Genomic DNA, 26,666 nt, shown 5'->3' with positions numbered 1-26,666 from the left:
CCCTCCCCGCCCGAGTTTCAATACTACAATGTCGCTATGAATCTTCAAAGATCGTGAAAAATCAATTAAGGTTTAGTATATCCTACACCAAGCACAAAATCTCAAACTGGATTATTTAACTTTTCCAGATTTCATCATTAACTTTTATACCCGTTAATTCGGCGGTATGATAAAATTGCAGTCGGTCTTGGAGGATTTCTCGAGTGTTTAGATCTTCGTCTTTAAAACTCTCATGGTCTGAATTAACAGGATCTAAGATAGTCTGAATGACGTCGAAGAGTCTGGTTGATTCGTGAACTCTAAAAAAACAGTAAATAAATGATTAAGATAAAAGTTTCATTTGGTCGAATCACAGTAAGAATTGCTCAGTACCTTTTTGTGATCCATTTTGCATTTTCTGCTTGTGGAAATATCCATTCTATTTTCCAAAATAATTCATTTGTCTTCCAGTTGAAAAACGTTGTGTTGTCTTTGTGTCTGCTGAAGTTTTGTGGCATAAACTCTAATCTGACTCCACTTCGATGTGCAGCTCCTCTTAACTTTTGTAGGGCTCGAAGGAAATAAAAGTTTTTGTATGCCTCGAAAAACAATTGTTAATGTTTTCAGGAGGAAACACTCGTAAACCAAAGTCGCATAGACTCATTGAAATATTAACAGTACTGTGACAAATATGTTCATATTCAATTTGTTTTATTCATACCACTGAGAGATTGTTCATTCTAGTGCATTTTTTGGAAAGATCCCTTTGAAATCAGTCAACGAATCGACCAACTTCTTTCAACAATCTTTCAACAATGTAATCTGAGAGAAACAATAATTTCCGAATTACAATCCTCAGTTCATATTAAATTGAATATTCATCCAATTTTCCATTAATATTATCTGTTCTCAAGTTCATTATTTCTACAGTAGTTTACAATCATTCGTTATTCTTGGAATATAGTGAAGATATAGTTGGCTGTATTTGAGTCATTGATTTTGCTACTTTTGGTAAAAAAATGCTACGTAAATTTCGTCTTGCCTTGTCACTAATCCCATCGCACTCAAGTTCTTTTTCATCTATGTTTACACACGTGAGACTATGCACGTTCTAACCTCACATTTTGGACAAGCATATTTGGCTTTTTGTGCCGCACACACCTCACATTCTTCTAACCTGAAATAATGATAACCTCTGTGAGTGATTTCTCATTTATGTTGGAGTGAAATGCTTAATTTCTGAAACTTGTCTTCAAAAGCAAAACTAATCACGAAAGAATGAGCTTCTCTCAAACTTGACACTGGACGTCGCCATATTCAAACTTGAAGTTTTTAAACGCAAACATTGAGAATAACCGTCTGAGCCCTGAGTCGGTGCATTGCCGTCCGCGTAATCACTGTGTTATTATATTATAGCTAATTTAGGGCAGGTTGTTCCAACTTCTAGGTAGCTTATCAGGCGGGTAAAAGCATTGACTTGTAGGCTTTTACCTAAGACGTTGGAACAACCCGCCCTTAGAATTAAAGGCTCAGTAATTCGGAGGTCGGCAAGAAAAGTTTCTATATCAATATAAAAAAATATAGAGCGCGACTGCTTCGCAAAAACAATAGATATCGATCGCAACATAAATATTTTCGTTACAAATTAATTAATACGCTACATATGTAGCGTATAGTTGTAGCTAAACGTGAACATGTTATAACTATATAATATATAATAATAGGGATTTGATCAGGAGAAAAGCTGGTTGGGCAAGATTCAACAACTATATTGCAGTCTTACAATCGTTGCATATATTTTATCAGATAATTGACAATTCGCTAAAGCAGTTATTGAATCATTCGAAATAAACAAAAGATAGTCAGAGTGTGGCGTAAAACATTTTACGTTCACGTGTGAAATGCTCAAAAATTTTCATGTGTATTAGAGTTGAAAAACTCCTTACGACTGTCGTAACTGACCTCGAATAGTTACAATTTGATGGCGAAAAAGGGGTGCAAAATACAACCTGAGAATAGTTCCTCCGCATCTCAAATGCTGTAACGTAAGTAACGGCAGAACTCTGACGAACGAATGAAAAGAATCGCTAGCGCGGAAACAGCGCTCATCAGCGCAATTTTTTTTCTAGTGTTAAACATTTTTTGGCAACACTGGCTCAAGCGAGGGTACTAAAATTTAATCTCCCGGAAGAGGCACTTCACCCATACCGTGGATTGTGACGAAAACTTGAAATAAAAGCACATTAAAAATCCGTTTTATCTGGCGCTATTATACAAGTTTTGATAACGCTGATGACGATTAAAAATTGCGCTCAGCTACAAACCGAATATCTAGAGACCTAGCAGTTTCTTGACCCCAAATATTTGAAAACGCTTCGAAATGGCGAAGTCAACATAGACAAAAAACCCTTCATTATCCCCGATATTATTAGGCGATAACCTTACTTGTGAACATTGTTTCACCCCAGTTGGCGGAACGTTCTTCTTTTTCGCTATCTCTCAAATTATGGCACAAAAATGATTACGAATTGAATTATCAACACATGAATTATGCGGAATTCGAGAATACCATGATTACGCAACTTCGAAATTACGTGCGAGCAAAGAGTTCCGTGATTTTTTATTTTCTCATAAAATATTCTTTGCTGAAGCTCCGTTTAGCCCATTTCTTGAAATTTCATCGCAATTTTTACGTGAAATCATGGACGACAGAGTTGACAAGATGACGAATTTCTTTGTGATGTATAATGGATGACAAAAAAACTAAAATCACGTCAACAATATCTCAAGAAATTTTGAAGGAATAAAAAATGCTCAAATTTACATCGATGTATTGTGGGGAAATGAGTTTACCGAATTACACAGACTGTGAACTCTCGTCCTTTTGGAGACCAGTCCAGTTTTCAGATTTTTTCAATGCTTTTATTCAAAAAATCAGAAAAATTCCAGCTCCGGCAAAAGTATTAGTCTATTGTTAATAAAAACCGAAGAATAGTTAGAAATACGGGAAAAAATGATTGTTTCATATATTGACTAAATTAGGGGAGGCCGGGGCAAAACGGAAGCAAATATTTAACTTTCAGTGACAGTAATGAAAATACATAAATTTCGGTACAAATAATTTTTCACTTTGAAAATGACATAAAAAAGAGAATTTTTGAAAAAAAAAAATATTGAAAAAACGAATATATTTATTTTTTATCCAAAATTAAAAAGAAAACACGAGGTTTGGAAAAAATATGTTTTTCCGTTCATTTTCGGATGAATATACAGGTTGAAAAAAATATCACGAATTTTTCAGATATTCCGTTTTGCTCCGGTCCCCCCTCTTTTCATTCTTAAATCCATCTTTGGTACACGGAGACGGAATCGAATTGGAGATAAAATGCTGATAAAATTTGCCTACGATCGAAAACAACGCTCCTCCGGACTATAAATACGCGAGCTCAATGTCGGATCTGCAGTACATCCAGCATCGAGCTGTAAAGAGATTGTCCGAAAGCTACTGAAGTTGATCGACGAGTACAATTTTTCAAAGCTTCAATTTGCTTTCGTTTTTCCTGTTCCCTCGTACACCGAGCATTAAAAATGAAAATTTCCGACGGAAGCAGACTTCCACTATGCATCTTCGCATGCCTCTTATTCGTCGCGGTTACTGACGCGGTAAGTTGCCTCGATTTTCTATTTTATTTTCTTTCTTTTTATACATTGAAACGAAACTTGAGAAAAAAATTTTTTTTTCATACTTAATTTATTCTTTGACGGTTTTGTTAAGAACTTATAAACGTTGAGAGTCATACTGACACTTAATGCTCCAAATAGGGGTGGGGTTACTCAATTTTTTAATGTCAAGAAGCCTCGGGTACTGAAAAATTCCCGTTTGCAATAAACTCTTTTTGTGTCTCTTTATCAAATGGAATAGAACGAATGAATGTTCATGTACTCCACAATGTATTTCGATGTGTGACGATTCTCTTAGATTTTAGTCACAACGAAATGCGAAGGAGTAAGCATCGAGCAGCGACTAATACCTGGGAGAAAAAACTATTTTCATTTCCTGCTTCTGTTACTAGACGATCACTATACCAATGGCGACAATGTGGTATCATCCGGAAACTTACATGCCCCGATGTCCTGCTGGTCATACCGGATTGGGGCCGTATTATTTGGATTGCAGAAAGTACGTCCAATGTGACCATGGACGCTTATGGGTAAGAGACTGTGGTCCTGGAACCGGTTGGGATTCGAGAATAAACGCGTGTGGTTTCCTGCACCTCATTCCTGGATGCCAAGGTACGTACGCGTTGTCAGAAAACTCAAATTGTCAAGTAATCCCGCTCACGATATTCCAACGAGTAAATGCACGACTTTTGTATTCTTTGGGTGCAGACATGATCGCCCGATTGACTGGTGGTTCAAGCGGCGGAGTACATCTTGTTGACGGAGGAATGCGTCTAATATGGAATGGTATAAATATGATGATTGTCGGCGGACAACAGCACAGTCATCATCACCACTTTGGACACGAACACGAGCACCATTCCCATGGCCCGATTAGCGTGGATATTTACACTCGCAGTGGGCACAATAGCGAAACCAATGCACCGAGCTCTGCTGCTGAAAAGCACTAAAAAAATATTCATCTCAAAATTTGCATGACTTTGATTATGAATAATATGTAATAATCAATATTTTTTTCATACTAGAGATTAAAAAACGTTGTATTCTGGCCTGCGAATCTTTCGCTGAAATAAAATGACATTTTTTCGAGTTATTCACCGAGTTGTAAACCTCGCACACACTCGCGTTATCCAGAGAAGGAATAAATATAGAACAGTAAATTTTGCTTCTACGGATGATTGCAAGGACTCTTCAATCTTCATTTCTCAAATACTAGTAACAAATTTGTTTCACCAAATTTCTTGAATCAGAACAATATTACGTTTATTCTTCAATATTCGTGAATTTGGAGAATTCACTATTTGTAAGAATTAAGACCAACAGCAACCACGATGAAAACTTGAAGAAAATTACTCTATTCGCAACATTGGAAAACGAGAAAAAATTAAGTGCAACTTTTTCAACAAAGTTTGTAAAGAGAGTGGAACTGATTAGCTAATTTCTCTCGACACGACCACGAGGTTGCCCTGGCAGGCTACGATACTTCTTGCTCCCGGGTCTTGTAGAGCGTTCGTCGTTTTCCCGCTCCTCTATATCAACATTGCGTGGGTGCCGAAATTTTAGATCCGTGCGTCACAGAAAGGTCCAGGAGCTCAAGCTCAAAACTATTATGCCGGCCATCTTTATAAAAATGGAAGGTGATACGAGGTGGAGCGACGGAGCTTGTGACCAAAGTTTTTCCGGATCCGAACTGCTGTGCCAATCTGCTCTTTGTAAACAGTTTTAAAGACAAAATAAATATGTATTTATTGTCAAGTGAGCAGTTTTTTCCCCCGAGTTTCAACACTAAAATGTAACTGTGGACCTTCAAAGATAGTGAAAAAAAAAGGTTGAGTCTGTAATGTTTTTCCACTGATCATGGTTTTTTACTCGCGAGTTGCATTTTCAGAAAAATGGGAAATCGTCAGAGATGGTGACGCGTAATTTTGGATGGAGATAAAAGAATATTAGTATATTTATTGCGCTCATTGAATGGGATAATCAATTTTGTGTAAAAAGATCGAAAGAATAGTTCACTTTTCGTCGTATATAAATAACTGTACGTCGATGATAAAAAGTACAATTTCAAACCTAGAAATATATAACAATTTTCAATTGTTTACTAGATTTTTCACTTATCTTCGATAACCAAAGATTTATGTACACGTTTGTAAAAAACAGCATTCGTTTAAAGTTCCATTCTCACGAGTTCGTCATACTGAGGTATTCCGGTTTCCGGAAATTTTGATTTAACTAGTTTTCTGTCTTTGCTCTCTTCGTCTTCTGAATCGGTACATTCGCCATTGAAGAAATAATTCAGAGGCTCTTTCTTGACACTTTGTTTTTCTCTTCGATTCATATGATTCTCTCTGCGTTTTCTTCTGTCACCGTTTCTGAACCGTTCCTCAGGCATTGTCTCTTCTTCATCTGTTAATACAGTTTCCAAATTGATTTATCAACGTCCATGATCTACGTCCATTTCAAATTGAATACTCAAATTCAATTTTGATGAATATCTTTGAATTAAAATGAAAAGAAACTTACCAGAATCGATAATTTCGTACATGTCAAAATGATCCTTCAGGATAACGTGAATAACAGGAAATTCGATTATTGTTTTCTTTGCGAAATTTTCTTTCAGAGAAAGCGTCAAGTCGAGCTCGTAGAATCTCGAACCAGATTTTTTAACTTTTTCAGCTTTCATCAAAACTTTTATACCCGTTAATTCGGCAGCGCGATAAAATTGCAGTCGGTTTTGGAGGATTTCTCGAGTGTTTAGATCTTCGTCTTTAAAACTCTCATGGTCTGAATTAACAGGATCTAAGATAGTCTGAATGACGTCGGAGAGTCTGGTTGATTCGTGAACTCTGAAAAAACAGCAAATAAATGATTAAGATAAAAGTTTCATTTGGTCGAAATCACAGTAAGAATTGCTCAGTACCTTTTGGTGATCCATTTTGCATTTTCTGCTTGTGGAAATATCCATTCTATTCTCCAAAATAATTCATTTGTCTTCCAGTTGAAAAACGTTGTGTTGTCTTTGTGTCTGCTGAAGTTTTGTGGCATAAACTCTAATCTGACTCCACTTCGATGTGCAGCTCCTCTTAACTTTTGTAAGGGCTTGAAGGAAATAAAAGTTTTTGAATGCCTCGAAAAACAATTGTTAATGTTTTCAGGAGGAAACACCCGTAAACTAAAGTCGCATAGACTCATTGAAATGTTAACAGTACTGTGACAAATATGTTCATATTGCGATACAATTAGCAATTTTTATATTCATACCACTGAGAGATTGTTCGTTCGAGTGCATTTTTTGGAAGGATCCCTTTGAAGTTGGTCAACGGATCGACCAACTTCTTCCAGTAACCTGTAATCTATAAGGAACAATTATTTTCATTTGTTCATAATCATAATCAATGAATGTTGGAATGAATATCCACTCAATACTCTCAAGTTCATTTTTACTATAATAGTTTTATAGAATATAAATAGTGAGAACATAGATGACTTTATTTTAGCCACGATTTTGCAACTTTTGGTAAAAAAAATTCTACGTGAATCTCTGATTCTATGATTTCTAAGATCTAGTGGACTGTTGTTATTAGCAATAAACAATTGTTAATTAGTACTCACCACTGAGGAGGTCGAGGTCAGAGAAATTATTGAGAGGTATAAATTTCGTCTTGTCCCTGATCCCATCGCACTTAAGTTCTTTTTTATGTATGTTTACACATGTGAGACTGCACGTTCTAACCTCACATTTTGGACAAGTATATTTGGCTTTTTGTGCCGCACACACCTCGCATTCTTCTAATCTGAAATAATGATAACCTCCGTGAGCGATTTCTCATTTATGTTGGAATGAAATGCTTCATTGTCGAAGCTTGTCTTCAAAAGCAAAATTATTCACGAAACAATGTGCTTCTCCCATACTTTACACTGGATGTCGCCATCTTAAAAAACTCGACTTTTCAAACTCAACGCATTCAGAACAGCGGATAGCGGCAGGGTTTCAGTAGGAACCGACGATTCTCCATCATGTCATTTGCCCCTAAAATATAGATATACCCGCCGTTGTTTAGTCGTCAACGGTATATTTATATATTAGGGGCAAATGACACGATGGAGAATCGCCAGATATCCTACTGAAACTCTGCCGAGTCGGATACTGTTATATATAAAAGAAGAAATCTACCGCGTAGTCGCAGTGTTAGCTCATTTGGAAAGCTCTCAAATAATTTTGGGGATCGGGAAGAAAAATTTCTATGCCAATGCAAAAAATCCTACAAATCGATCTGTTCTCAAAGAGAATACGGTATCGCAAATCGCAACATAAATATTTTTCGTTACAAATTAATTAGTCCATCACATGCAACCGACTATTGCAGATTCTTACAGTCGTTGCATTATCAGTCAAATGACAATTCACTATAAAGCAGCGTTAAATTATTCGAAATAAAAGATAGTCAGAATATTGTGTAAAACATTTGCGTATGAAATAATATTCAAACATTTTCATGTTTATATTAGAGCAGTCGAAACAACCATGATAGTTTAAGGGTGAATGATACAAAAGTCGAAATAATTAGAAATTGATCAAATTTGGTGATAATGTTCTTCAACATCAAGTGCAAAAACACAAATTTTTTCAAAATTTTCTTCTGTTTAGTTATCGAGTAATTACGCATTAAAGCAGATTTCTTATGCCCGGAATGTATACCTATATATATATGGAAACGCTATATGCTTATACACGTGAACTTTAGTGATCAATTACTCGATAACTGTACAGAAGAAAAATCTTAAAAAATTTGTATTGTCAAATTTGGCACTAAAGAATATGTTCACCAAATTTTATAAAATTCTGATCATTTTGAATTTTTTTATGTTTTTAGCATGGTTTAGCATGGCAACATTGTATCGCCTGTACAATATATCCTTAATCTCCCGGAAGAGGCGCTTCATCCATAAAACGCCGAAAACTATGATAAAACTTTATTATTTAGATAAATCTGTTTCATCATTTGCTCCGTGATAAAACTTTTAATAACATAAAATTGCGATCCGTCACATACCGAATATGGAAAAACACGTTAGTGTCTTAACCTCAAAAATTTGAAAAATGATTCGCAATGGCAGAGACAACGCAGACAGCGTACCCATCACTGTCTTCGGGATTGTTAGGCGATATAACCCTACTTATGAACTCTGTTTCACCCCATAACTGGCGGAATGTCCCACTTTCGCTATCGCTCAAATTTTGACACTCAAGTGATTACGAATTATATAAGTGATCAACTCATTAATTATTCGGAATTCGGGAATTCCATGATTATGATAATATATGATAATGATAAGTGACGTAGATGCGAGCAAAAAGTTTGTTGTCTTTTATTACCTCAAAAAATATTCCATTTATTGATCTGGAGGAAAAATTCGAAGATTCACATAAAACAGATATGTTCATCAGCGTTCTTGTTAAAGCTCCGTTTAGCGATTCCTTGAAATTTCATTACAATTTTTGCCATCTATTCATGAATGCCGCGAATTTACTGCGATAATGGATGAAAAAGAAATGTCCTAAAAACGTCAACAATTTCTACAATTTTGCAGGAACGAAAAGAATGGACTTTGTTTTGATCTAAAGTGTCAAAATTTACATTGTTGCACTGAAGCGTGATTACTATTGTCGCTTGGAGGTTACTATTTGAAATGTTATTAAAAATCGCGGAATAAACGAAAAATCAGAAAAAAATACATTTTTTCGACTTTTGAATGTTTCGTTATACACACACGCGGGATAAACATCCAAGGCTTGACAGAATAACAGTAATCCAAATTATTCCAAAACGCCTCTATTCCAAAGTATTCAAATTCTTAAATAAATCTTTGACGGACACATCGAACGGATTCTGCTTAAACGGTAAAAGCTAGAAAAACGGATTTGTTGACTCAATCTTAAAAGTGAGAACGTGTATTGTAATAAATCGCAAATTCATTCCGAGGGTTAGCATGGTAAATTAAGGAGTTTCGGTACAGAAGTCAAAATATTAAGAAATTGATCAAATTTGGTGATAATGTTCTTCAACGTCAAGTGCGAAAACACAAATTTTTTCAAAATTTTCTTCTACTTAGTTATCGAGTAATTACGCATTAAAGCAGATTTCTTATGCCCGGAATGTATACCTATATATATGGAAACGCTATGCTTATACACGTAAACTTTAGTGATCAATTACTCGATAACTGTGTAGAAGAAAAATTTGTATTGTCAAATTTGGCACTAAAGAATATGTTCACCAAATTTTATAAAACTCTAAACTTTTTGAAATTTTTTATGTTTTTAGCATGGTTTAGCATGGCAACATTGTATCGCCTGTACCGAAACTCCTTAAATTTTTCAAAATAAAAATACAGTTTGGAGATCAGCTGAACGATAAAGAAATTTCAGTTTCTCATCTCAGACCTCAATTCAATGCGATAATTGAGCATCTCTTTTTTGGATTCTGCTACTGAATTTGAGATAAAACAGTGATAAAAAAATTGCTTACGCACACACTTTTTGGGCCGGGAATAACGCGTTTCTTTGGACTATAAATATGCAAGCTCTTTGCTCTCGGATCTACAGTACATTCATCGAATTGACTTGAAGCGTGGTTGTCGAAAACCAATTATACCGAGTATCAAAAATGAAACTCTCCACCGGAAGCAAAGTTCCATTGTGCATCTTCGCGTGCCTTTTATTCGTTGCGGTTGCTAATGCGGTAAGTTTGGTCGATTTTTTTATTCTTTTCTCTAAAAATGACAAACACCCTGAAAAAATGTATTCCAACAGCGAATGGCTTTTGACAAACACCATTTTTGAGTCTCTTTTTATTAAACGAATAAATTTTCATACTTAGCGACGTTATTTCGATGTAATCGTTGCATTAGATTCCAGTTGAAATGATACGCGAACGAGTCACTAACACCGAACATAATCGGTCGAAAAAAGCACAATTTTTTATTTCCCTTTGTCACTAGATGTCTCTACCATCACGCGAGGCAGGGTTCCATTCCCAATGTCCTCCCGGGTATACCGGACTAGTGGCGTTTCCTAGGGATTGCACTAAGTTCATAGAATGTGACGGTGTCTCTGGACGTGTATGGATAAGAGACTGTGCTCCGGGTACAGGATTTGACCTACGTCACAAGTACTGCGGTCGCAAGTACCTCATTGCCGAATGCCCAGGTAGAAAACGTTATGAATAAATTACAGAAATTTATTCGATCTCAGCAAATTGTCACTGTCAAAAAATGCCACTCACCGCATCAGAATGAGTAAATTTTTAATTTTTGTATTTTTTTTTTTGCATGTAGAATTTTATGGAGGGTATGCCGAACGGGAGACCAACCCCATCTACCCAGGCTTCCTGGGCAACGGTTATATAGCTGATACTCCCACAATGCTCTTAGTTATTAACCGCAATAAGGAAACAGGAGAAACTGTTGCTGATGTGAAACATTAAAAAAATGTATTTCTTCGAATGTTCATTGTTTTCATGACGAGAAAATATGAATGGAAAAAATTTGTTCTCTGGACTGCGACCTTTTCGCTGAATTAAAGAATAACTAAGTTTTATATCGATTTCGGCCTGTTTATTGTCAGTCTCCCTCATACCTGGAGATCACTCATGAAACTCGCACTAATAACCACAATGATCCCGCAAGTATCATCAATAATAGTTTCACCGAAATTTTCACTTCTCGAATTATAACAAAAATACGTTTAATATTCGCGAATTCAAAGGACCATTATTCGTAAGTCGTAAAATCAACAGCAACCACGATGAAGGTTTGGACAAAATCACTTTATTTGCTGCATTCGAACACGAGAAAAAATTTAACGCGTGGAACCTCTTCGACGATGGAAAATTGTGGCAGAGTGGAGCTAAAGCTAACCTCGCTCCTTCCGACCACGGGGTTGTCCTGCCAGGCCAGGCAGGCGACGAAACTTCTTCCTACCTGCCCTTGTATAGAGAGAGCGTTCGATATTTTTTGTCCTTTTTCCTTTGTAACAACATTACGTATTAGGTGCCAATTTCGCCATTCGCCTTTATAGAAAATGGAGGGAATCATATGCCAAGGCTGTCGACTATTTCCAATCGTTCTGCTGTGAGTGGGATCGGAACTCGAAGCTCGGAACCTTTGCCCGAGTAACGAGTGAAATTGAATGAAAAATAATAACCTAGCTACTGTAGACGAAATCTGTAACAGAACGTTACCAACAATCGATAAGAAAAATAACGATTGTGTGGTTCTCTTACCGACAGAGTTTGATATTTCCATGCACTAAATTCCAAAGTAGATGGCGCACGTTTTTTACGAATAATTTGTAATTCCTCAACGGCTGCATAAGATAACCAGATAACTGATCTCGAATCTCTTATGAAGTATTATCGGTGAAAAATTGAAATAAAAATTTGTAATTTAACACACTTTCGCTTTTTTCTAACATCAGTTCAAGTTGACAATCCGAATTTTTACTCGATTTTTGTGTCCGATACTCTGTATACACGGCTGTCGCACTCTGAAGCATTTCCAGCAACATATATAGAAGTGTTTTATTGTTGAAAAAAAATCCACTCGAATTTCGAAGGGAATTGAGCGAATACGTATGTATAACGAATTGAAGTGTAATATTTTAATAGTAATAATAATGAAGTACAGATGCTTTTATACAGTATGTATAGATAGACATGGTCGTAATATAGTGATTTTTTTTCAATTTTCCTTAATATTTGATCAATATACTTATGCTAAATCAATTCATAATGTTATTATCGCCTACGGAGCAGTAGTTGCGAAGAGAAAGAGAAAGAGAGAGGGAGAGATAGTTACAGATATGTAGAACATTTATATCGTTTTTATATGAAAAAAGAAGTGAAGCCCCCAACTTTATATCGGTGTTGTGACATGGTATGTGTATATATACAATTATAACTGTGTATATATCGATGTATATATACTTCGTTAATTCGTTATAATTCTCTATCGAGTACAGTGAGACCGTAAATAATGATTATAATATCCCATGTAATAAGATGCGAATAGCGTCTCATGTGCTACGATAATTTTCTACAGGGTGTGGCTTTATTTTTGAATTATTTGATGTTCCATCCACTTTTTCGTTTGCTTGCTGGCATATCGATAAAAATGGCTGATATTTTCGGGGTCTTACTCCTCTTTTTCACTCTATCGCAATTGTTTTTTTTTCTCTACCTTCTATACCATTGTCTCCTGCTTTCGTCGTTTTATCTTCGCCTTATGTTTTTCGTCGTACTTTTTTTTTCTTCTTTTTTACAAACACTATGAGCTAGTGAAAATTTGTACACAGCTTGATATAATTTGTTTATCTTAATAATTAAGATCGTTTCATCGACTCGTTACGTTTTACACTTTTATATCGTTTATCATCCGCACGCTTTGGCTTCTCGACTATAGAAATTTTGACGCTTCCAAGTGCCATTTATTCCGAAAAAAAAACTTTACTTTCTTCGTTGTGCAAACACATACACTCTCATTTTTTTTCTACTTCTTCCCATTTTTTCCTCATTCTTCGTTTTTCAATTGATTTAATTTATATATATATATATATATATATAATTTTTGTATTATCGAACGATGCCGGGCTTCGCTGTACAGCATGTGCGATAACATTCGATTTATTCCTCTCACTGACCGAGGCTACTTTTTTTTTTGGTTTTTATATCTTTTTTTTTCATCCTCTCAAATTCTCACCGTTTCGTAACAACCATATAACAATGAAAATACCAAAGATACAATAAATAATGCTGTCGCACGCACTTGTCATCGACGCAGCACGAAACGATCACGATTTTTTGTGTGTTTACTTTATTTCGAGGCCACGCGAAGCTTCCTGGAAAGACGCGACGGTCGGGGGGGGGGGGGGGGGGGGAATTTCTTTTTGTTTACGTGCACGAGTGTCTCAACGTTGTATTTAGGAACTAGCTATAGCATAAAAGAGTCTTTCTTACGTGGAGGGGGGGTTCAATCGCTCGTGTCCACACTTCGACGTGCCTCGAGATATTTTTTTTTCCTTACGTTATTGTCATGAGCCTGAAAACTCACGACTTTTTTTTCAGAATGTTCGATTCTATCGTTCTCGACTTCTGTTGGCTTTTTTTCTTCGTTTTTTTTGTTTTCATATTTTTTTTCGGTTTTACCGTTTATCACGCTTCGATTTATTATTAACTTAACGAAAACTAACGAACAGAGATTCGCCTCGGATCGCCGTCGTGTCCAGCAAAGTTTCGAGCTCCCTTTTAATAAACGTACGATCGGACCTTTCGAATGTGTTTTTTTTTTTTACTTTACAGAACTGTTATCCCTTCAAATGGAACTTCAGAAAACTATATCAATGTGCCAGGCATTTTCGATCGTTGCAACTTTGTCTCGTTACACGGAAAATTTGATTACCCCAAAAAGAACACCCGAAACATGCAATTTTCAAATGTAGCATTGGACTTTTTTCTTTTTTAAAGAAAAACTCGAAAAAACTGCAATGAGGAACGACGAATTTTGTTTCGGATTCCCGATAACCGAACACACATTTTTTTCGTGTAATGGCAAAAGTTGCCCGCGACCCCAAACAAAGAAAACTACTCGACGAAAAGTCGTTTTTTTTTCTCAGTACCGTTGACATGCTTGTAGTAATTCCGACGGTCATTCCTTTTGGATTATCGAAAGAAAATGTTTCGAGCTAATCGACGAACAAAATTGAGGCGGCTCGAAGGGGAGTGAATAATCGTCGAAAAGTGTTTTGAGTCGCGGGGACTATGTTGAGATCTCGATGACCGGTGAGGCGGTATTGTTGTTGAGTAACTCGGGTTTGTCCCTGAATTCGAGTTCGTACTGAGAGGGTGGCGGGGATTCTTTGGTCCCGAGAGGAGACATCGGGTCGGTTTCTTCGAGAGGGGAAATGTCCTCCTCGCTGACGTCGGATTCTTCGCCGATTCTGAGGCGCTCGGGGATGGTGCAGTAGGTGGGTCGAGTGTGGCGGTCGAGAGCGTAGACGGGGTCCCCGGTGTAGGTGACTTTGCCCATGAAAGATCTGATTTCATCGAAATAAGCGTCTTCGCGTTCGTTCTCGTTGCTGCTGCCGGGCGAGTCGGCGACGGCGACGACGCCGCTGCCGTCGTCGGCCTCGTGTTTCTTAAGGTGTCGGTCGAGGTTGGTTTGCTGGCCGAAGCAGCGCTCGCAAAGTGGACACTTGAAGGGCCTTTGCTTGTCGTGGATGTTTCTGACGTGTCGCTGGAGGTTGCTGGATATGCTGAAGGAGCGATCGCAGTATTTGCATTTGTAGGGCTGCTCGCCGGTGTGCGTACGAAGATGCCGAGTCAGGTTTGCCGAGCGGGGAAATATTTTGCCGCAATATTTGCAGGTGTAACGATCTTTCATTTTTCCAGGGTGATGGTGGTGCTGATGGTGATGGTGGTGGGACATTACGGCGTCCTGGAAGGGCTTGACACCAGGAAACGAGCTCATCGGAGGTCTCGTGAGAAGGTCGAAGCTACCACCGGGCCTGGCGCCGCTGAGGCCGTTCATGATGTTGCCTAAAAAAGGGAGCCCGCGGGGCGGTCCGAAGGGCGGCAGAGGAGGGAGCAGTCGGGACTCCGGGGAACAACCGGGCGGCGTCGGCCCACCGGGGAAACCTGGAAACCCCGGACTGCTGTTGCGGTACATGGCTTCGAGAAACATCGCCGGCGTTTGGGGATGAATGGGCCTCGGGTAGGCCATGTACGGGGGCGTCCCCGGGGGGTTTTGCTCCTGTGACGCGGTCCGGAGGTGGGGACTCGAGATCTCTTTGGCCTCGCTGAGCCGCATCCCGTTGTCCTCCTCCTCCGAGTGCTTCGAAGTCTCTACCGTCGATTCTTCCATGAGGGGAGTCGCCGGCGAGTTGCTTGGACTGGGCTCCGGGTTCCTGGGCTCGAGGACCTCCGAATCCTGCTTGAATCTCTTGGTCTCAACTCGGAGATCGAGGGGCTGCTCGGTCTCCTCGTTCGACGAGGAGGTCGCGCACTCCGTCGAGGAGATTCGCTTCCTCTTGGCGTCCCGGGGCGGCTGCTGGTCCCGTCGCCTCGACGATTCGTCCTCCGTTTCCACGAGCGTTGGGATCGCCGGCCTCGCTGGCGACGGTCGGAAGGTCGAGGTTGCCTCCTCCCCGGTCGAGGGCGACACTTTGTTGTGCTGAGAGAGCGACCTCGGGGGCGTGAATCGCTCCTTCTTGGGACTTTCGCTCCTCTTCTCCGGATGCTCGGAATGCTGGTGCTGGGACTGCTGCTTCGTCTGTTGGGATTGCTGCTGCGGCTGGTGGTGCTGGACTTTGGGAGGGAAGAGCAAAGGGGCGTTGAGGAAACTCGGACCGTTGGGAAAGATGCCAGGGTAAGGTGGGTAGAAGGGCAAGCAACCGGGCAAGGAGACCGGCGGTCGCTGGAACACGAGGAAGGGGCTCGGCCCCGAAGCTGGTAGCTGCGGCATCGCTCCGGCCGAGGGTCGCGCACCGCTCGAAGAGTCGCAGAATCTTTTGTGCTTCGTCAACGATGTTACGGTGCTAAACAATTGGCTACATTTTACGCACTTTATTTGCATACGACAGTCCGAATGCATGCGCTTGTGACGACACAAGTTTGAAAATTGGGTGTACGACTTGAAGCAAACCTCGCACTGGAATGGCTTCACGCTGCTGTGGATGTGCGTGTGCTGCTTCAGCCCGGAGCTCGTGCCAAATGTTTTACCGCATTCGGTGCAGGCGTGACTGCGAGCACCGACGTGACGGTCTCTTATGTGACGCTGGAGATTCGACGGGTCCGTAAAGACCTGCGGAGGGTCCGACTATTAGCGATACTTCGAAATGGTCATTGTTTTTTGAAATGATATTTTTTCCCCCCCCGGATCACCCGAACAAATCGATTGTGTTCTTACCTTTGGACAATTCTCACACGAATATTTTCGCAGGTCCCCGTGCTTCACTGCCCGATGACGGACTAATAATGGACGCCAAGAATAACCGCTCGGACAAGTCTCACAGCGATGCTGATTCGATGGATAACGATGACTCGTTACCAGGTGATTGTCCAGCCTGAAAAAAGTACGGAAAATTGCTTGAAACGCCTCGGGACGATGCGGGTTATTCCTCAGCCTATTGCCCCTCGAAGGGAACACCAAAGGAACAGGTTTCAGTCGCGCTCTCTCCAAGGGCTGCTATTTTGTGGCTCCCAGCCACGGCTAATATGCCTACAGGATATGATACGGTGTGGCCAGCATTGATTTTGCATCCCTTTAACGTGTCGCGTGAAAGCCGCTATTCGAGCTGATATACTGCCGCCGCTGTGACGGGTTTTCGCGCCAGATGAGCTTCGAGCACGCGACTTCCTCTGTCATGTAAAGGGAGAGGCAGCCTTAATGGCTCGTGTGCGAAAACCTCGCCGCTTCCCTACACTTTTTCGGCATTAGTCCTCTGTCCTATCCTCACCCTTGACGACAACAGGTGATTCGACTAAATTGCAATTATTGGCGATCGACCATTTACCGATTTCTTTGAGCTCACGAGTTTTGTCGCTTTTTTCAGAATCTCCCAGGAAAATTGATTAGGGGAAGAATTATATGGAGCGAAGTGACCTCGCGCGCTTCGGGGGACCGCTCAATTCTTTTGCCCTCAATCCCATCGATGCTTGAAGCTTCGAACGACACTGTGACTTTGTGTTATTTGTTGAAAAATAATAGGATTCCGGAGCAAATAATCGCTGAGTGAGTTTCTCGGAAGATCGGTATTTCGGAGGCGCGGACCGGTGCCAAAAACGATCTGGCTCGCTGCACCGGAAAGCTTTTTCGAAGCGAATCTATTATTCTCGGAAGAGTTGAAAGCACCAGCGGAATCGTCAACGGTTCGATGATCACGTTTCATCCGAGCGTTTCGACGCTTAATAGCAGCTCTCCATTCAATAATTCGAGTTATTACGCTCGATTTCGTGCGACAGCCAAGATACACAAAAATAGTGGGGGCCGGAAAAGAGCTCGCGCGGAGAAGGCTCCAATCATCTGCGCGGCGAATCTGCTTTCACTTACCGCGCCAAGAGTGAGCATCGTTCAAATCAATCTCTTGCGCACTCCAATTCGAACAAATTGCACGTGACCACTCAAAATCGAGCCGAAACACGTGCCACGCAACGTACTCGACTTGGGTGGAAAGGAGCAAAAAATAAGCAACTGGCTAAAGAGATTGCGTGATCGACGCGCTGGGCTCGCGCGCGCCCGAGTCCTCGTCGCACCCCCGTCGTCCGTTTCGCCTACCATTCACTGTTTTCAAGTGGCTCGAGTCTCGTTTACCTATCAACGAATACATACGCGCTCACTCGAACTGCCCTCGGCGCTAAAACCAACTTTTTCCTTTGTCTCTACCGTCGAATTAGACGCTATTTTTAGGCTCCGGAGGCTCGATCGATGCGCGAATTCATCCGATTAATCGCACGGAGTTCCAAAAAATTCTTGGTCTCCGTTCGTCCGCGGGATTTACCAAAGTCACGAAACCCCGGAACAATGTCACTGGCGAGTGTTCCAGTTTCAAGGGAATGCTCTGGCAATCGTTAGGAAGCGATCAGAAAATCGAGTTCGATCCGTTTGAGAATGAAACTGGTGCACGAATGTGTGGAATATGCGGAAAGATTTTATATTCACAAATATGCGCACGGTGCAGGCAAAACGATATTGCTTTGATGGATTCAAAAGCGAGTGAATTAATAATAATCGAGCTCGGAGAATCGCGAGCCCTAATATCTTCCTCATCTTGCCCCATAATACGCCTCCTGGATTATACATGTTGATGCTTATATGTGTATAGGGAAGGAGGAAAAAAATTATGACTCGTCAACGCCGTATCAAGTCCGAAAGGGGGAAATGTTGCATCGAGCTAAAGCGCAATCAACTCCACTCGAGTGCACGTAATCGTTCAACTATCAGATTGCAAAATGCATGGACAGTACGCCTGCATGAATCATTTATAGCCTTACGAGAACGAGCGATGAATGCGAATCGTTGTCGAGTTTTTATTTATTCGTTTAATTTTATTTTGAGAACGTTCCAGTTTAATTCAATTGTCAACATTTTTTTTTTGCAGATTTCGTCGAGTGGTCGAATATTTACTGAAATCTGCTTTTGATTGCTTTTTGGGTGGTTGAAAAGTTCATTTCAAAATGTGTACTCACAATTCAATGTCCTTGAAGGGCCTGTCGCAGACGGTGCATCGGATTTCTGTCTCGGTTTCTTCTTCTTCGACTGTACCGCTGTGTTGGGAAGCTGCAACAAAAAGGAACCGAAAACGTCACAAATGGGGGACAAAACTTGGAATTCGATCGAACGTACAACGAGCTGAGTCATCAACTTCTGATTTATTGTACGTGAAGTTTGACCAAATCTAAGCAATGATTTTGCTGTCTTATTTTCAGGTAAGACAATGCCGTTGAAAAAAAGTTTTGCACATTTTCAACCCTTCTCTAGTTAACCGCCGTGAAAAAATGTTGTTTCTATTCGACATCCCTGGCCAGAGGATAATCGACTCGCCGTTGATGATCTTTATTTATGACCCGCACCCTTTATTTTGTTTTCACAGCTAAATTGCCATTCGCCTCCAAAATTGAAGGAATTTTGGTAAAAACGAATGATCGGGAGTATAAAAAAATATGATCGGGATTGAAGTACCTGAACGACCGTCAATCGAGGGCGTGAACTTGATGACACTGAGCGATCACGATACGAAGCACCACTAGAATCGAATCGAGCCGAGTTTCGTAATGTTTATCACTAGAAAGAGGACGACCCGACAGAGAAGAGATCCGGTGGAACAATGGTAACGAAAGTGATGATCCAGTTAGTTGTTTAACGGGACAAAGAGTGCATCAGAGAAACGTAGCGAGTGACCGGAAGTGCTTGCTATTGGTAAAAGCGCGATGTTGACTCGGCCAATGGCGGGTGAGCGAGCGAGCCCCTTCTCGGCTTACCGATTCACCCCCGCAGAGGGATAGTCATCCGAAATGTCACGAGAGACCGCGTTGTTGCAGGTAAAATCAGCGGGAAACCCCTACCCTCGGAGATACTACGAACGGGGAACGGGGAGGGGGCCAGGACGAAGGGGCTTGAAGCAGCAAAACGCGATTTATTGTACATGCATCCCGAACCACCCTCTCCTCCCACTTCAACCCTCTTCATATCCAGGCCGAAACGATGACAGCACTCGCCGTTTTACCAGCCTATCGCACTCACTTCGCTAACTATACATCATTTAGCCTTGACGCCTTGCAAACGTTTATACCAACTGTGTGTTTCTCAAGTTTGTCACGAATATTTACGAGTTCACGCCCGAGTGCCCGATATTTTGCCAAATGGGTTAATAACACCAGAATAACACTTTATTTATTCTCAATTCTGTCTGATGATTTTCGCAGCGATCCTCCCCTTAGTACCAGTGAATTCGCGACCGTTTTCATAATCACCGTCGTTCACGAATTTGTTTTTCAGATAACGGAATAACTGTAAGCCAGTCTGAGCAATACCGAGGATGATCGCATTCTCGAAATCAGATGCGCATACTTTTTCGAGTTTATTCGGGAGAAATGCAACAAAAGTTACAAAGTATCGTGACTCCATTGAATCACTACTTCGATCACAGGGCCTCGGTTAACTTTGGATGCGAATTCATCAAAGGAGAGCAAAGAAAGCAGGTTTGAGTGAGTCTTGAATCTGTATCCGAAATTCAGTGTCATGTTGAATAACATTTTTAGAATGGATTGAATATTATCTTTGGTTCAAACATTTTTTTCCATCAGTCACTCGTTTATTGATAAAAATTCGTGGTAGCAAATAGCAAAAGGCTCAAAATTCGGATTTTTATCGATTCTATTTACAAATTTTCATTGCACAGAGAAATTGATTTGAGCTGATTGTAAGGCGTTCAGTCCTTTGATCAAATTAATGGGAAATTATGAATTTCGTTATGAGTTTTGGTAGAATCGCAGCAAAATTGCGAGTTCGTTGTTTATAAAAATTTCTATAAATTTCCAGGCAGCAAGCTGAGGGCTTGTGGAGGGGATTTGAACGGAGCATTTAAAACGGGGTAGATCTTTCAACGGTTATTTAAATCTTGTGTGTGCTGTACACTTGTCGGAGCCATATGGCTTGGTCCCGTACGATGTGCACCCCCAACGAAGCTTCATGGGAACCGGGCACGAAGTACTCCCTCGGACGCTCCGCGCTACCACCAGCGACGCCCCCTCTCCGTAACCTCGTCGCTCCGTTCACTCTTTGACTCTCTTCGTAACCCCCTGCGTAGCAGCTATGCATCCGTTAAGGGTTGCTCCACGACTAATTCGTGACCGTACGTCTGACATTTAGACAATAAGGATGCGGTCGAGTTCTTCGCTCTTGGCTCGCATACCTCCACATTCTGTTCCAACTACTTCCGCGATTCATCAAACTCTTCCATCCCTCCTCCAGGAGCGTGTGAAAATACGTTAAACATTTTTACAAGACTTTGAACCACTGAATTCATTCGATTCGTTTTCCCATCAATGATTATATTCGTCGAAATTTCTCACTCGTTGAAAAATGCCTATTTTTTAACGGTTGGTTCGAAATGATCATTTTACGGCTGCGAACGCCTTGAAATTGTGATTTTATCGATTAATACAAACATTTTTTTTCTTTTTCTAAACAAATTTCGGCCGATTTTGAAGAAAAAAAAACGTTTTTTCGTATTCCAATGAATTTGTAATCTTCGATGAGACAAATTTATTAGTTCAAAGTTTAAATTTTCGACGATTTTACTGAAAAATTGTTGAAATTCCGTTACTTTTATACCGGATATTCGTTAGTCAGGCCATTCGTCGAGTGAAAAGCGTTCATGAGAACAAACCGAAAGTAAACATTCAAGTTATGAATAAATATGACGGAGAACTGAATGTTGTTGGATGTAAATGCGATGAATAGGTTTCTCCGAAGGAGAATGCATTTATAACAGTCGTAGAAAGTCTGCTGGTGGTATTATGCTAATCGAGCTCCTAATAAGAGGTCCAAAAGTGAGATCCCCCCTTCTTTTGACGCACACACATACGTCCGCCGCGGAGTCACGTTGCGGAAAGTCAACAGGTGGGATCCACACCGTCGACTCTCGACACCCCCTGCCAAGTCAGTTGGCGGTTGGCATGGGAAAAAGTAACGGAAATCAATGTTTCCGTGACGTGTGTTAAGCTTTGCGTCTGAGAAGTATCGCCGCTCGTTTTATTTCACTTGAAACATTTTTACGGTTGAACTTTTCGTGAATCGAATTCCAAAGTGTCGATTTTTTATCCCCAAAACTCGATTTTCAAATACTTTGATCATTTTACTTTCAAAATTCGTTTGCTCCCACTGAAAAACCACCAAAAACCCATAAAAAAAATCAAATTATCGAACGCTGTTTCACTAATCGAAATAAATGGCAAACACAAATTCGAGAGAAAAATCATCAATGACAAAAAATAAAGAAAAGATTTTTCCCCCCATCGATTTGAATCCTGCTAAATTGCTCAAATTTTTCGTTTCATTTTCTTTATATCGACCCTTTTTTCAGATACTTTTCATTCACATTTCAGCAACAGCAGCTTCATCACTTTTCCATAAATTCAAATAATCGAACGAAACAAAATTCACAAAAGTTCCATTCAAATGATTTTTTTTTCTTTGCAAAACGATTTTTATTCGATTTTAGTTCCCATGCTGCATCATCGTTCCAAGGCCTCGTTCCCGACACTCCCACAAGTAGAAGCGTTCTTCTCGGTCTCCGAGCGCAGACTGTATAAATAGATATATTTATGGCAATATTAATAGAACCCGAGGCCTGACGCTGGAGGATCGCGTTTGCGATCCTACCCAAAGCGCGCATATACACGAACGGATCATTAGCTCGAGATACGCGATAAATCAGATAGGGTTGTGCTCGCATATACATGAGTATAGTCGAAGGTCTAGGGTCGTCCGATCGGACTAATACACCGAGCTAGTAAAACGCGTACGTAAGCACGAGCGAGCGGTGCTCCTCCCCCCAGAAAAAGTGTCGCGTGCCCTTTTGTGCTGTACCCCTTTTCGTCCTGTACGCATATACATAAGTTTTCTTTTCCCTCAATTTGAGCCCGTGTTACGCGCGTGTTAATCGACAATGCGAGCCATAAATTATCGAAACCCTAATAGAGATGTGTCGGCGGGGAAAGGGCTCGAATAGATAAAAAAAGGAGTTAAAAGAAAAGTCGAAAAAAATGTGACACTGCGGAAAATCACGGTCATAATTCACACTAACTACCCTCCTGCCAGTTGCACGTACGCCCTTCCTTTTTTACAACAATTGTCGCGTGCGGTTTGCCCGATATTCACCGCACTGGGATCCCAATTTATCTCAGTTTTTCTGACCCAGTGTTCGACGACGTTTCGAAAAATTGACAATATCGGGAATCGCAGCAGTTTCGCGGTGGCGAAGCACGGGATCGAGACGCTCCGAAAGTTTGGTTTTCATTTGCATCCACTCGTATTCGCTTTATTTATGAGTTGACGCTTTTTGTCGGACATGAAAGCTCGATTGAAGAAAATTGACGCAGCGAATGCAAAATTTTTATTGCCTTCGAAGCGTTCACTTGGAATATCGATTTTCACGAATTGTTTGAAATTCCCACGACTTTTTGACGAGCGAATCGTAATCCTTTGAAATATTTTCATTTTGAATTCGTAATCTGATAAATTTTTGGTTTTCTATTCAAAATTTTTCTCGGTTTTCAGGCTCGAGCTGCATCGGATTGGCTGGTCGAGAGGATTGATGTGAATTATTTCTTTTGTATCGCAATCGTTCGTTCGAATCTTCGACAGCATTGTTCGAATGTATTATTCGCGATACAACGTGCATTTATGTACGATTGAAATAGCTGTGTCACAGCATTTTAATGTCGCTGGTGCGGAGCCGACCGCGTTTTTCGTACACCCCACGTAGGCGTGTACTTTATTAAGTACATCTTTCTCTCCTCTCCCTCGCTTCGCACTGCAACGGGCGTCCGGTTAAAAAAATGATCGGACGAACGACGGGAGAGGCGCAGATGCGCCGCCCCTGCATTGCAAAGGGTTAGAAAAAATCCACAGGCGTGATATGATTCTTTCAGCATCCCGCTCGCTCTCGCTTTGCGTTCTGCTTTGACATCTTCATATGTCACGTCCAAATAATGCAAATATGAAGAATTTTAAATCGAGTCTGCCTCGCACCCTCTCCGGTCCAATCTCCTTTCCGTCGATCTTTGTTAAAATTTCTAAAAACGTTTCACCTCGTCAAAATTCATATAACAATCCAATGGAAGTCGGAAACGTGTCTCGCATCTACTTCGATCCAATTTGCTGTTACTTTAAAAAACTTTGATTTGCAATCAACGTTCGAAAGGTTCTCGAAAAATCTTGGCGAAGCTTAAAGTTTTTAAAGATTAAAATTCGTGGGATATCGATGGGAAATTTCTAACAGCTGAACGTTCCTTTTTGTCTTCAATTACATTCAAATTTTACGACTTTCGGTGATTTCCTGCAGATTACCTAAAAATGTGTCCAACAAAGGGAGTTCCCGTTTCTAATGACTAAAAATTTATCCTTCGAATCCTTTCCCCTCAGTCTCCATGGTTCATGCGGCAGAGATTGATTTCCTAGTTCAATACAAAATTGATATTCATGTATGAAGACAAAAACAGAATAATTGTTTACAAGACGCTCATGAAGGACTTAAAACCTCTGAAAAGGTGAATGAGAAGGCACACAAAGGCAGAAGCAAGGATAAAGTATCAGTTTTCAATGGACTTGATATAATAAAATAAATGAAAAATATGAAACGCTTAAAATTTCAAACGCGGAGCGGTCTTTCAGTAGCTCAACTCCACTGCTCCATCGTATAACGCCAGGTCGAAAAGCCTCTTTCCTCTTTGCCATTCGTGAATATAGCCGCAACGCGATTTTCACCGGGAACTTGCTCTCTTAATTAATTTTGAGAAATTAACATTACCCTCGGTCATAGCGTATACATAATAAATAGTATAGGACCGACTTAATTGCTACGGTAAGTTTCGCCACTAAAAGTGCCCCATAAAAGTGCTACTTCATTTTGGCCCCGTTGCCCTGTGAGAATCACGAACTCTCAGGCTTCTCTCGACCCGACGACGAGAAAGTATGCCGAGCACGAGTCTCCCACTATATCCGTGTGCTCAGCCCTTATAATCGAGGTCGAAAGGGCTTCCAGCCTCGTCGTCGTCGTCGCGGATTTACTGAAGAATCCTCCAGGGCGTTTTTTTCAGCCCTTTATCAAATAATTCAAGAAAATATTGAAAAACTCAACTTCCGCGAAACCCACCAGCGGAAGACCGTTCAATGAAATATTCAATTGAGTTTTCATTTTAAAGTTTCATTTATTAAACAAAAAAAAAAACGAATTTTCAAAGTTTTTTTCCATTATATTGTGTTCGAAAGAGCGAAATTTGAGATTTTGGAAGCAAATTACGTTCGTTTTTTTTTCAAATATTCAAACGACTTTGAAAAACGATGCAGCGAGTGCATCAAAGACTTCGATCACCGTTCGTTGGAACAGCAATTAAAAAAATTTCAAGTTTCCGTTTTTCTTTTGATGTTCGATTAAATATTCGTTTGCTCAGACAGAAGAGTCGAAGTTTGAGAATTTTCGAGTGAATAAAATCCAGAGTATGTGTACGCGGGGACCATCAGAAGGGCCTTCGACGTATAATTACGCGTAAACATTTAACCGGAACTGCTCGGGCACAGCATTTCCGGAACAGCTTGACTCCCTCTCGTTTTCTCTCTCACGTGACTGGAACGTCGCGCGTATAAGTTGACTCGAACATACGATACGAACTATATATGTGCGGGGACACCGTTCGCCAGATAGTTTCGATGGTTTCCTTCCATGGCTGCTACGAGTGTCGCGCATGTGCTGCGTATTTGAACATCGAACTTCACTGAATAAGGGAACAAGGACGATTATAAATTTTTGTGGCAGTCGGAGAAACGCTGCGATTGTTTTCCGTCCTTTTTTCACAAATTCTCGATGCCATCAAACTCGAAAAGACAATTTTTCGATGAATCTCCTCAAAATTCTTTTTATTTGCAGAACGAAACGGTGCGGTGCGGAGGAATGACGTTGGTCGATCGCTTTGAAATCAAATGAACCGGATGGAAAAACCAGGAAGATTTTACTTCCTTTTGCAACGACTCGCTTCGCTCAGGCCCTTTTTCAGAGGCGTAGAAAAAAAACGGATCGCAGCAGTTTGTCGAGATTGGTACTCGAACGTTGTAATAACGTTGAGAGAGGAACAGATTAAAAATCCCAATCGGACACGCTGCTCGTGCCGAAAGAGGCTCGAAACGATGACGCCGAGAAGGACGAAACTGGCTCGAGGCGAGATTCGCAACTTCGACGATAATCTCCGTTTTAATTACCGCGTCATCTGGCCGTCGCGTTTATACAACGCCCCCCTCCACTCAAACCTATTCTATTTAACGTCGCGGACAATTCGCAAAGTTTCTTCAACTAAAGTACACCTTACATGGATACAGATATTCGGGAATTGCGAGACAACTGTCAAGGCAAGTTGACTCGGTGAAAAAGCGTCGTAAAACATCTTTCAGTTCGCATATCTCCGACATTTTTCCCACCGACTTTAATTTCTTTTCTACAAAAATCGCAAATCAAACGCAATTGAATCCAAATTGATCGAATAAATTCATTGTAATTATTCGAATTTTATGTTTCCTTTTTGACAATAATTTTTATTCACGTTTTCAACCGATTCGCAGGTCGAAAAGTTTTTCTCTCCCAATAAAATGGCGAGTTGAGCGAAAAACCGCACGTATTCATCTGCAGAGTTCGTGGCGTCGCGATCCACGCGACTTGCGATCGGCGATTCCCGAGT

The 26,666-nt window shown here is 40.6% G+C and overlaps 4 protein-coding genes across 12 annotated transcripts in view; 1 reads left to right on the top strand and 3 right to left on the bottom strand.

The window, feature by feature from the left end:
- Window positions 1-8: 8 nt before the first annotated feature.
- LOC122411498 (box C/D snoRNA protein 1-like) lies at window positions 9-4,786 on the bottom strand. Of its 5 annotated transcripts, XR_006261157.1 has the most exons (5): window positions 4,683-4,786; window positions 4,101-4,606; window positions 1,942-4,010; window positions 373-1,156; window positions 9-299 (listed from the first exon to the last, which is right to left on the bottom strand). XR_006261157.1 is itself a non-coding variant. In XM_043420327.1 (3 exons), the coding sequence occupies exons 1-3, from the start codon at window positions 716-718 to the stop codon at window positions 116-118; spliced, it is 408 nt and encodes a 135-aa protein (XP_043276262.1). In that variant the 5' UTR covers window positions 719-1,307; the 3' UTR covers window positions 9-115. The 5 variants fall into 5 exon arrangements, 1 of the variants encoding a protein (XP_043276262.1); XR_006261161.1 differs by lacking the exons at window positions 4,101-4,606; window positions 4,683-4,786 and having other exon boundaries at window positions 1,989-2,036; XR_006261159.1 differs by lacking the exons at window positions 1,942-4,010; window positions 4,101-4,606; window positions 4,683-4,786 and adding an exon at window positions 1,336-1,513.
- Window positions 4,787-5,583: 797 nt separating this feature from the next.
- On the bottom strand, window positions 5,584-11,743 carry LOC122411495 (box C/D snoRNA protein 1). Of its 4 annotated transcripts, none has more exons than XM_043420324.1 (6): window positions 11,706-11,743; window positions 7,273-7,454; window positions 6,922-7,013; window positions 6,581-6,759; window positions 6,184-6,506; window positions 5,584-6,066 (listed from the first exon to the last, which is right to left on the bottom strand). In XM_043420324.1, the coding sequence occupies exons 1-6, from the start codon at window positions 11,726-11,728 to the stop codon at window positions 5,828-5,830; spliced, it is 1,038 nt and encodes a 345-aa protein (XP_043276259.1). In that variant the 5' UTR covers window positions 11,729-11,743; the 3' UTR covers window positions 5,584-5,827. The 4 variants fall into 4 exon arrangements, with proteins under 4 accessions (XP_043276259.1, XP_043276258.1, XP_043276257.1 ...); XM_043420323.1 differs by having other exon boundaries at window positions 11,644-11,717; XM_043420322.1 differs by lacking the exon at window positions 11,706-11,743 and adding an exon at window positions 10,538-10,709.
- LOC122411497 (uncharacterized) lies at window positions 10,127-11,266 on the top strand. Its single transcript, XM_043420326.1, has 3 exons — window positions 10,127-10,403; window positions 10,663-10,870; window positions 10,999-11,266. Exons 1-3 carry the CDS (start codon window positions 10,329-10,331, stop codon window positions 11,145-11,147), a joined length of 432 nt encoding a protein of 143 aa, XP_043276261.1. The 5' UTR covers window positions 10,127-10,328; the 3' UTR covers window positions 11,148-11,266.
- A 557-nt stretch (window positions 11,744-12,300) lies between the features above and the next one.
- Window positions 12,301-26,666, bottom strand: part of LOC122411494 (transcription factor hamlet-like) — an 80,415-nt gene continuing 66,049 nt past the window's right edge. Inside the window, exons 6-8 of one of the 2 annotated variants that reach the window (XM_043420320.1) lie at window positions 18,903-18,993; window positions 16,624-16,780; window positions 12,301-16,533 (exon numbers count right to left, since the gene is read on the bottom strand). In XM_043420320.1, the coding sequence (XP_043276255.1) occupies window positions 14,476-16,533; window positions 16,624-16,780; window positions 18,903-18,993 (2,306 nt within the window). In that variant the 3' untranslated portion in view covers window positions 12,301-14,475. The remainder of the gene's footprint in view (window positions 16,534-16,623; window positions 16,781-18,902; window positions 18,994-26,666) is intronic. The other variant, XM_043420321.1, reaches the window with a different exon arrangement.

The sequence above is a fragment of the Venturia canescens genome, chromosome 5 (genome assembly GCF_019457755.1).
Source record: "Venturia canescens isolate UGA chromosome 5, ASM1945775v1, whole genome shotgun sequence".
Taxonomy (NCBI): Eukaryota; Metazoa; Arthropoda; class Insecta; order Hymenoptera; family Ichneumonidae; genus Venturia; species Venturia canescens.
Note: the sequence above shows the minus strand (reverse complement) of the source record. Positions and strands in the feature narration are given on the sequence as shown.